The sequence below is a fragment of the Crocuta crocuta genome, unplaced genomic scaffold (assembly GCF_008692635.1).
Source record: "Crocuta crocuta isolate KB4526 unplaced genomic scaffold, BGI_CrCroc_1.0 scaffold290, whole genome shotgun sequence".
In the NCBI taxonomy this organism is placed as follows: Eukaryota; Metazoa; Chordata; class Mammalia; order Carnivora; family Hyaenidae; genus Crocuta; species Crocuta crocuta.
Genome location: NW_027527429.1, coordinates 2,997,992 through 3,009,179, shown reverse-complemented (window position 1 = coordinate 3,009,179; position 11,188 = coordinate 2,997,992). Strand labels below are relative to the sequence as shown.

At 53.4% G+C, this 11,188-nt stretch overlaps 1 protein-coding gene across 1 annotated transcript in view; it reads left to right on the top strand.

Annotated features, from left to right (window-relative positions):
• Nucleotides 1-11,188, top strand: part of LOC144226885 (leucine-rich repeat flightless-interacting protein 1-like) — a 95,907-nt gene that overhangs the window by 65,337 nt on the left and 19,382 nt on the right. Inside the window, exons 17-18 of the mRNA XM_077758390.1 lie at nucleotides 1,111-1,176; nucleotides 5,454-5,531. Coding sequence (XP_077614516.1) covers nucleotides 1,111-1,176; nucleotides 5,454-5,531 — 144 coding nt within the window. The remainder of the gene's footprint in view (nucleotides 1-1,110; nucleotides 1,177-5,453; nucleotides 5,532-11,188) is intronic.

Here is an 11,188-nt window from a genome sequence, read left to right as displayed (position 1 = left end):
GTCCCCTGACCCTCACCTGCCTCCGCCTCCATCCCCCAACTTGTCCCGGCCCCACCGGCCCCCTCAGCGCAGGCGCACTGGGCCTCAAGCCACACCTGCCCTGGGAGCCCGGGCGCTGGTGTCTGCAGCCTCAGGGCCTGAGAATTACCTTTACGAGGAGCCTGTAAGTGCCAGCCGTGCCCGTCAGTCCCCTCTGGGCGGGTCCAGGTGTTCTCTCTCCCCGCAGCCGACAGCAGCCGTCACACCACCCCCGGGCCCCAGGAGGCCACGTGCTCGCACAGGATTTTTAGCCAGGAATGGGGCAAAGACCTCATTTACGTACTCCGCGGGCAGAAAGAAGGGTGGCTTTTTATGGCTTTGGTGACCTGAACAGGTGTTAACCCATTGCGCTCGATGACTTTGGAAATTTCCAGTTTTAAATACAAGATACACCTTGCAGGAAATCTACACTAAGCAAAGCAGTTACACTGTACTTGGTAATAAGTTTCTGAATTTCCGTCCAGATTCACCCCTAAGGGGAAACAGCAGAAATCCGAGCTCCCTTCAGCCGGGCAGGGTTTGGTGTGGCCTCGCGCGGCACCGAAAACCCCTCTTCGCCATCAGCGCTGAATTACGTGTGATTTCCAGGTTAATCAAGGACTGTTTTCTAGTTAGCAGTTTTTAAAGAATCACAAAATATTGAACTATCGCTATCATACTGCTGTATCCTGAAGTCATTTCATACTAGCCTAAGTTCCTAAACATCAAGCGTGAGAGTCCCATGACAAAACTCAGGATACGCGAATTACCTGCTCACTTAAATGTGGATTAACAGGTTTTTACTTGGCAAGGAACGTTTCTCAGAGTGACGCATTTCAAGGAGCTACTGCGGATTGCATTGCATGCCAGTTAACGGCAACGGGTTTCTCTCTTAGACTTTTGCATGGCCCTGTCCCGCGCAGCCCTCGCCGCTGTAGGTGATGTAAGGCTTTCCCTGCTTGTCTTCCATCATGATTTGTTCAGAACTTGTTCTTCTCACGGGTCAGTCTTCCTTAGCTCACCTTGTCCTGTGTTTTGGGCACCGGTGGAGGGGGAGGGGCTCCCTGACCTGACAGTCTGTTTTTGTCGCAGGCATCTGTGTTCGATGACAGCAGTCCTGGCCGGGCACGGCGGAGCAGTGCCTGCGGTTCCTTTGCTGTAAGGCATTTTCTGTGGTTCCGGAATTTTCTCCCGTGTGCTGCATGCCCCTGAGTGGCTCCCTGGGCACTGTCCCAACCCCTGGAGATAACTAACCGGAGTTACAGAGAGGAAGCACTGTCCCCTCTCAATTTTCCGCTGTAGTAAGGGTGGGTCGTGGGTGATGTGAACCGTGAAGCCTTTGGTTGGCGGGTTAGTGTCCTCGCACATCAGTTTACATCGAGTTCAAGGGAGGAGACCCACCTTAATTGAGTTTCGTTGGCTCTTTTCCTGTAACACGCTGACAGTACTAAGAAGGAGTGAGGTGCTCCTAAAATAATAAAAGGAGGAAGAGGGCAGTTCCACAAGCAAATTATTTTCACCTCTGGATACTTGAGGAAGACGAACAGATTTAAAGGCTCAGGAGGTTCCACGTACATAATTTCCTTTTGTTTTGCTGTCTTTCCACCTCTTCAAAGGATTTGAAATGACAGAGTTGGCTCTCACATAAGGATGTAGAAGTCAGTTGTACAAGAGATACTTGTTGAATGAAAAAAAAATGAGTGAATGAATGAAAGAGGGAAGCAAAGTAGAAAAACAGAGGCAGTCCGCGGAATCGGGGAAACCAGTTGGCCCGTCCTGAGGGGCAGCGGAAACTGAAGGAAACTGAGCGGGAACTGAATCTGTGGATGCCGTGGTCCCCCCGGGTCCTGTGAAAGTGCACCCAGGCCCCACGTGTAATGGCTTGCTAACCACTACTTGAAAGTGCTTTTATAATGTTGCTTTTGGCGTTACTTTAAGTGGCTAAATAATCCAGTCTATGGTTTATTATATTTCATGAATATTCAGGAATTCTTGCAAAGCCAGTCAAACCTACAGGTTTCTTTAGAATGTAATTCTTATGAATATCGAAATCCAATAATTAATTGACATAGCATTAGTTTTTGTTAACATGTAATTAACCAGTTATTAATTTTGTATTGCGTAACATTTTATTCTTTTTTAATTTATTTGTTTTGAGAGAGAGAGATGGGAGAGAGTGAGCAAGCAGAACGGGAGAAGGGTGGAGGGGGGGAGAGAGAGAGAGAGAGAGAGAGAGAGAGAGAGAATGGGAACCCCAAGCAGGCTCCACACTGTCAGCACAGAGCCTGATGCAGGGCTTGAACTCACAAACCATGAGATCACTACCCAAGCTGAAATCAAGAGTCAGATGTTCAACTGACTGAGCCCCCCAGGTACCCCTATTGCATAACATTTTAAAGGGGTGGAGCCCACTATATTAAATCATTTTCTCAGTTCTTAAACATTTTTGTAGGCCATTAAGAAGCTCACAGATCATGCCTAATGGATGCGATAGCTCTGGCCTGCAGATGACGGATAAAATGCAGCTAAATGATTTCCTTCTATCAGAAAAGAGACAGCATACTCATTCCTCAAGAGAATGAGACTTTTCCCAAGCACTGGGTAGCTGTCCCCTGACTGAAGTAGAACTCTCGATCGGGCGGGATGCGTGTCCCATAGACTCTGCCTCCAGATCGGGCGGGATGCGTGTCCCATAGACTCTGCCTCCATTCGGCTTCTGCAGGTGGACGTTCAGACCAGCTGCCCCTAAGAAGTGAGAGGTCTTCTTGTCCCGACAGCAGAAACGTCTGAAATAACAGCCACATGTCCAGAAGTCAAAGAGAATAAAAACAAAGTCTTTCTGCACTTAGCACTGCACTCCCACGCAGAAAGAGCCCAGCACGCATTTGGTGAATTAAATTGGACAAAAATTGAACCCTGGGGTTTAAAATCCCTCACAAGAGAACTTTGGCAGCAAAGTAGCCAAAGGCTGGGTGGGAGGGAGGTTTGCTGGGCTCCGTCCTCTCTGCAGCTCCCTGAGCCCTGCCGCTGCCCTCCCCTCGGGGTGGAAACAGGTTTCCCACATTCAGGACTGTGGCTGGGGAGGGAGCTTCCTCAGGCTCCGGTCCAGCTTGCACTTGTGGTCACTGGCAAATATGCCCACATTGTGAGAGGCTGCAGCTCAGGGGTCCCATCCCGCCCTGCAGGGCAGGATGGAGCTGGGGAGGAGCCTGTGCTTCGACCCGAGTCCAGGCTGACCCCTCCCCTGCACAGGGCGGTCCTGACCCCGCTCGGGAGCACGCACCCCCACCTCCAGAGCGTCCAGCTTCCGTCCAGCTTCCCCAGGAAGGTAGCCCCACTGCAGTACATGTTCACAATTAAGTGACTTAATTACAGTTTAACCATTAAATGACTGGCTCTCCTTAAGTATCACTGTTTTGCTTGAAAACCTTTCTATTTTATACCTTCCTCACCATTATTAAGCTGCGTGTGTGTGGTGTAGGAAGGACTCATGGCCGGAGTTATTCTGACACGCTGGGGGGCAGTCATCACCGCCGGTGCCCTCTGAGCCAGGAGCGTGCGAGTTGCTCGCAGCAGAAAGTGAAATCGGGGAAGAGACCGACCTGCACAATCCTTGGCACCTCCGTGTGGCCGGTGTCCTTACGATTCCACGTCCCGGTCACAGGCCGACTAGCTTTTCCAGGGTCCCACGGCCAGTAAGAGATGGAGCCTGGCAGGACCTTTATAATTTACATCAGCCACGCTGGCTCCCAGACGCCAGCCACTCCCACGGGGGCACGTGGACCAGGGCGATACAGACCTGAAGCTGACTCTGCCCTGCAAGACCAGGTCAGTCGACGTGAGAGCAGGTTTGGACTGGGGGTTGGGAGAACCAGCGGAGAGCCCTGTCCGCAGCAGCCTGTTGTATCTCTGCCTGGTGAGCCAGGACGCGAAGGACATAGAACGCAGTGGGACTCGTCTCTGGGACGGGTTTCCTCTGTCTTGTGTCTGTGAACCCAAAGGCAAAATTTTTCTGCCTTAAAGCACTGACCTTACATGTTTCCTTTGATGCTGAATAATAAAGCAAAAGGTGAGACTAGCAATCATGGTAAGTTTCCCGTGAATGTCAAATGCGGTAGTGATTCTTGCATATGGTGTAGGTATGGCTGTATTTTCTGTGCACCTGACACAATGTCCTGCATGTAAGTGTGAGTATACAATAAACATTAATTGGATAAAGAAAGGGGAAGGATGATGAGTAGGTAGGGTGGGTCTGGCTGCTTACAGCCTGTAGTTGATTTTGTTCATTCAACAAGTATTTCCTGAGTGTACACTGTGCCTGGCCTCATCTGGTCCCTGCGGGGACTCAGCAAGGAACAAAGACCCTGCCTTCAGGGGATTACGCTCTGGTGGAAAGATGTGCAAGCTGCAAGGTGGTGCTTAAGATGAGAATCGCGAGACCTCTGAGGTCCCGTGCCTGCTAGGATGTGCAATAGAGGCCAGGGCTGCAGGTCCCAGTGGGGCCGTGGGGGCTGGGCCGACGACAGGCAGCTCCGGGCATGCACGGCGTCCGGGGGGCTGGGTGGAGGGGCCCACCGCCGGGCTGTGCGGCCTCTGGGACGACGCCCCTCAGGCCACGCCACGGTCCGCTGGATGCCTGGTCCTCCGTTGTGTGCGTGTTCGAATCCCACCTCCCCTCCCCGTCTCCCCGCCCCCCTCGCTCAAGAGGAAAGTAAGACTTGAAAAAACAAAAACACAGGACGCGTATGTAGGACTGGAACAAATGTGAATACAAATCAAAGTTAAGAGGGGGAAGCTTCCAGATCCGTTAGTTGCGGTGTTTTCCTTTACCCGAAGAGAGAAAGTGCAGACAGACAGACGGACTGACCCCTCCATTCAGGCAACCAGACCAGGCAATCTGGCATCTGAAGAAGCCATACCCGATTCGGTATCAACCCTGAATCTTAACTTTGTTTTCACTTGGGAAGAGAGAGAAGGCAAACTTCTGCTGCTAAAAAAAAAAAAAAAATGCCAAGCACCCTGCCCCGCTCTCTACTTTCCGTCTGGAGCGGAAGGACGGACGGACTAATGTTCTCACTCGGTCCTGTCCACGCGGACGAGGTGGCTTTCGGTGCGTAAAGCAGGCGCGACTCCACCCCCGACCTGAACGGACGCTTTGTGTTACTTTCTTCTCGATGCCCAGGAATTCTGTGTCCATTTGATATTATGACTAATTTTATCTTCTGTCCCCGTCGGGCATTTATTTGAAGCTTGGAGATGCAGCCTTCCTTCCCGCGGGGAGCCTGCTGTCCGTGCTCACCCCTGTCTTTTCCGCTCTGCACGTGGCTGACCTCTACTAACGGGGGGCGCTGGTGGGGGTCTCCGCCGTCGCTATGCCTCTGCTGACCCTGTCCCTTTGTTTCTGTCCTGCGTTCGGCGGCGGGCTGTGCGGGCAGCCTTCGGAGCGCGGCGGCCAGCTCAACTCCAGCTCCCGAGCCTCCTCCAGAGCCAGCTCGGCGCGGGCCAGCCCAGTGGTGAGTGTGCGCCCCGCGCCGTCCCTTCCTCCTCCGCCCCTCCGCTCTCTGCCTCTCTGTTCTGCAGAGGAGCCCTCCACCCCCAGAAAACCTAAACCCGGCGTAAAGTAGGAGGGCTCTCCCCGGGTTTATTTCAGGTCTAAGCAAAAACATAGTTGGGGAAAATGCTCCCAGATTTAGAATATAGTTATGTGATATCAGCATCGTGTTGCCACATGGCTCGAGTTAGCGGCTACCAAGGAGCTAACGGTGCCCGGTGCTGGGGGTCCTCCAGGGAAGGAGGGAAGCTTTGCCCAGTGGGGGAAATGCAGCCAGGTGCACCGAGGTGTTGTGGCTTTATGAGTGAAAAGATGGAAGGATTGGCTTTCAACATTTTGTTTGTAACGTCGTCTGTTCGTGGACCCAGACGGTCTTTTAAAATCAAGTAGCTCCTCGAAGGGCCATGGTGTTCCTATTTCTGCCCTGGGCCCCACCCCCTCATTGACTCTCCAGTGTTCAGTATTGAAACACTGCGGGGCCACCTGGGGGGCTCAGTCGGTTGAGCGTCTGACTTTGGCTCAGGTCATGGTCTTGCAGGTCGCAAGCTCAAGCCCCGCGTCAGGCTCTGTGCTGACAGCTCTGCACTAACAGAGAATTCTGCGTCTCCCTCTCTCTCTGCCCTTCGCCAGCTCACACTCTGTCTTTCTCTCCCTCTCTCAAAAAATAAATAAACATTTTTTAAAATGCTTAAAAAGAAAAAAAAAAAACTACAGAGCTGCCCTCCTGTTCCTCACTGACTGGTCCCCAGCCTCTCAGTGCCCTTGTTACGTATTTTTCCCAGGGTCTTTACAAATTCAGACACTTTGTACGAGGCCACCGTGCATTCTGTTTAGAGTAAGCCTGAGCGGGACAGTTGCCCAGAGGCCACCTGGCACCTGGGCAGGCAGTGTCTTGTGGCCGGAGCTGGGCCTGGATGGCACGCGTGCCCGCCCCGCACGGCCAAGGATCGCCACATCAAAGGACAGTGGTGCCCCCCGTGATAAACCGTGGCTGCAAGAAAGCAAAACGGGCAAAGCGGATCCCTTGCTCTGCTTCCATTTAGGGAGAAGCTTCAGTGTGGTTCTTACACAACACCATGATCAGGCGGGTTGATGCCTAAAGTTTAGGAAGTGCTCGTGCAAACGCAGGAAGAGACCATGGAGCCGGAGTCTCCCGCTTGCACAGATGTGCCCGTTGGGCGCTGCTCTGTTTGTTTCTTAAATGAGATACAGCCTTTTAGAGCCTTGAGGTTTCATACAGATACATAGAGATCTCTGCTTCTTCTGGGGAAGCAGGTAAAACCATCCCTGCTGCTGAGCGCGTGATGGAGTCTGCGCTCCACTGTCCCTGACCCCAAGGCCAAGGCCAGAGCCGTTCATCCCGCACAGGCGTTTTCCCGGTGGCAGAGAAGGGCTCCTCTCCACAAGGTCCACATCGAACAGGAGGAAACGAGACAGACCGAGGGGACGAGGGTTCTAGCAGGAGGGCCTGCTGCCTTGTGGAAGTGAAGACACCCCGCTCCGTGTAAACACAGGCCCCCGTACCTCCTCTGCACACGCTTCAGGCGTCCGCCAAACACCCTCACAGCCCCGTGAGCACCCCCACCCTGGAGACCGGGCCTGAGGACAGGAGAAGCCGCGGCCTGAAGGACTGTGCAGGAGCGCCAGGAGGGGGCGGGGCCCGGGTGCTGGGACAGGAAGGTCACGTTCAAGATCATGTAGCTTCCGTCTTTGAAATCGGGCAAGTTGCTTTTCGTGGAAAGTCCATAAGTGCCCGGTGAGCACTTCCTGTGAACTAGACCCCTGCTCACCGAGGTCACAGTGTGCCGCCCTCACATCCACTCTCCATGGGGTCCGTCGTGGCCTGTGGCAGCGCAGCGTATACAGGCTTGGCCACGTGCAGCCTTCGAACCTTGGGAATAAACGTGTCCATGACAAACAGCGGAGAGTCGCACATACCCTCTTACGCTCGCTCATCTTTTGGAAACTAACACTAGTATTTGCAGTTGGCAGAAGGTGGCCGTGGCCTGGCTCGTGAAGGGTCCCTGGCTCCCTCCGCACGCCCCTGGGTGGCCTCTGGGATGTGTGGGCCTGTAAATTCCACGATTATTTGACTTCTTGTGCATCATGATGAAGTCATAGAATAACGGGGCTCTGTCTAGTCCCTTCCACTGAGGAGACTGGGACCCGACACAGATTTCTGTGCCATAGCCTTCCTACGTTTGTGAAAAAGTTACCCGCGTGGAACGGGCTTAGTGGGTCACCGTGACCAGAGAGGCAGGCACTGAACATGCCCCTGGGACCTGGTGACCAGCGATGGATGGCCTCCCTGTACCCCAGCTGCGCCCAGACTCGGAGCCCCGCCTTCGGGAGCCTCTCCAGGCGCCATCGAGGGAGCGAGGCTGCAAGGGCCCCTCTGACCCTCAAGCTCCCTCATTTTCATTCTCTGTGCTGACGCCAGGGAGACGGGACTGTGCTGCCCTGGGGCTTCCCCGAGCTCCGAAGGCCAGGCAGGCAGAAGAGCTCACAGTGTGGGAGACCGAGCTCACTTCCCAGTTCATTACAGACGCACAAGCCACCTTTTCCCTTCCCTGAGTGAAGCGCTCATTCGCAAAGCTCAGCGGGCCGTCGCACCTGCTGGCACGTCCAACGAGCGAAGGTCGGCGTCTCGCAGACCGTGGGCCGGGCCACTCTGCCGCTCCGTCCGGGCGTGGAAGGAACCAGGGACCGGCCCCTTTCTTCCTCTGCGGTTCCAGGCCGTGGCCCCTGGGGAATGATCCGTGGCCTGGTGACTCATCAGGAATGTGGAGCCAGGGGAGTGTGAGGGAGGACAGGGGACAGGAGTCTCTCTGGGAAGCAGATAGGACGGGGAGTGGGGGAAGGGACAGTTCTAGAAGGCTGGGTGTGGAAGAAAGGCTGGTGCCCCGGGGGACGGGGGAGGGGGCACTCTTAAAGAGCAAAAGTGACCAGAATGGAGGAAGTGATCACTTGTCCCCTTTTAAGAAAACAAAGGTGCCTCAGAATCCAAAGACCTCCCGCACCTCTCGGTGCTCTCGGCAGAGAGGATGTCCGCCCCATCTCGGGACATCTGTATTTGACCTTATTCTCATGTTCCCCATTCTGTAGATAAGCTGTATGTTCTCCAGCAAGTCTGGGGTCTTTCCCTCAAGGAAATTGTGTTGATCGAGTACCTAGAATGTTCTAGGCACAGGGCTACAGTGGTGAGCAGACACACCTATTCCAGCCCTCACGGATGTGTAGACTGGAGGAGACAGGCGGGCAGCGAACGGCACACATACAACGTAAAACTCCCGGGGGCAGCGTCAGGGCCCTTTTAGAGTTGGAGGCAGGAGCCTGGAGAGCCCTGGCCCGGGGCGCACGCAGACAGCGAGCCTCACCCGGCGGAGCCCACACGTCTGTGCCGTCGGGGCCCCCGATTCCTGCCAGGAGCCCGGGGAAGCTGCCCGGGTCCTAAAGCACCCATCAGAAACGTCCTGAGCGGAGCCCCGATTCACGTCCCCCCCCCACCCCCGGCCCCTGTGTGTGTGGAAAAAACATGAGTGAGGAGCTTCCTGCCGGTTTGAGCCAGAGAAACAAAAGGCTGTAATGACTCATGTTTTGTGTTGTATGAAGAGGCAGGGGTGGGGCCCAGGTGGAAAAACAGGTCATGCGTTATGAATACAGGAGTTCAAGGATAAGTCATTCAGGAGAACGTCGTTATTACTGCACTAAAAGCAAACATTTCCAGGCTGATGGAAGACTTCACTGCTATTTGAAGGAAAATTGCCCTGAAAATGGGTGTTTTCTGAGCAGGGCTCACGTCTGTCAAGAGGGACCATGTGCTGACATTGCTTCTGTGGTCATATTTCCCATCTGGGGTCTGGGGTTGCCCGGCTGGGGTCTGGGGACACCACGGGGAAAGTTCCATTGCGCCTGGCCGCTCTGATAAGGCCCGTCCGTGCCCTCACGATGTGTTCCATCCCCAGGAAGCGGGGCAGGCCAGGTCGTGACAGGGAAGGCCTGGAACTTTAAACCTCAGCAGACATTACATTTAAGCGAGCCTTACCCACCTGCTCGTATGGCCACGGTGCCAGAAGGCGGGACCTAATAAAATATTTAACATGCTACTTTGAGCCCTTGTTTGTGAAAGGAAGGGTTGCCATGATTTAAAATTCAACAGAGGGGCGCCTGGGGGGCTCAGTCGGTTAAGCGTCCGACTTCGGCTCAGGTCATGATCTCACTGTTCGTGGGTTCGAGTCCTGCGTCGGGCTCTGTGCTGACGGCTCAGAGCCTGGAGCCTGTTTCAGATTCTGTGTCTCCCTCTCTCTGACCCTCCCCTGCTCATGCTCTCTCTTTCAGAAATAAATAAAACATGTAAAAAATTTTTAATTCAACGGAAATTTAATAGAAGTGACTCTTCCTAGTAGATTTTAGAAGAGGTCTTCGTGTACACTCGGCTGTGATCATAAAATGCTGGCAGGCACGTTTCCTCAATCTGTTGCTGCGAACATTTCACGCCAACCTGGGATGTTTAGAATCGCTCGGGACAGGGGAGCAGCAAAGTGCTGGCCTCCCGGACACGCAGCGCCGCTGCCCTGGTCCAGGGAGGCCCCGAGCTGGTGTGGGCCCCCGTGTCCTGCAGCAGCTGGGGTGGTGTTCACAGCGTTTCTCACTTCCGTCTCTTTATATCTTATTTCCAGAGGTAAAGTGCGGTGCTTTATGTTGAAATCAAACACACGGCCTGGGTGACTTATCTGTCCCTTTGTTTAGGGGAAGGTGAGGCTTGCCGGATGGAGGGAGGGCAGGCTCTGAGGGTCTGGGGCCCCGCCCCACTCAGCTCCATACAGCCTGCCATCTAGTGGCAGCCACGGGGACTGCGGTGGCGCTTTCCAGGGGTCCTGGTACCTCTCTTTCAGGAAGGCAGGCAAACACCGTCTCCTTTGTCGTTCAGAAACAGACAAAGTGGCACCTGCCCTGACATCTACACAGGGTTGGACACAACAGTTAAGCGGAGACTGGCTTGATTTTTTCCTTGCTTGGTCTCTACTTCCGACACATCCTAAATTTCCACGTTCTGAGTTCATTATGTATTCCGAGCAGAGGCTTTTTTAAAACTATTTTTAAACTGAAGAGCTAGCTGTGGTTCTAGGGGGTTTTTTCTTATTTGATGTTTTGCAAATTACAAAATTACAAAGATAATTTTTGTGTGAACGGTATCCAGAACGAAACTGTGTGAAGGACCCCAGAAAACCAGCAGTTTTTGGTCTGGTGTATATTCTTTCTTCTCTTTATCACAGGAAATACTAAAAACTGCAGGGTCCGTCTTTTACGGGCACAGGTATAGGTGAACAGAGGATTCCTGGTGTTTCGTGTATACATAGGATATTTATCTGTTGCTGGTGAGTGGCCAGAAAAGATTCTATATAAACTGCAGAGGAAAAAAATAGCAGACTTCAGCGGTACCTCGACAGTCTGTTAAACTGGGCTTCGCATTCAACCAATAGTTAAATTACCCTCCTTACTTTCATTAATATTTGTTCTGCAAACTAACTGATCCTAGGGAATGAAGGCGTCCGGTCCGGCAGGACTTAATCAGTCGATCGCCCTAAAAACCAGCTGCTATAGAGTCAGCTTTTCTTT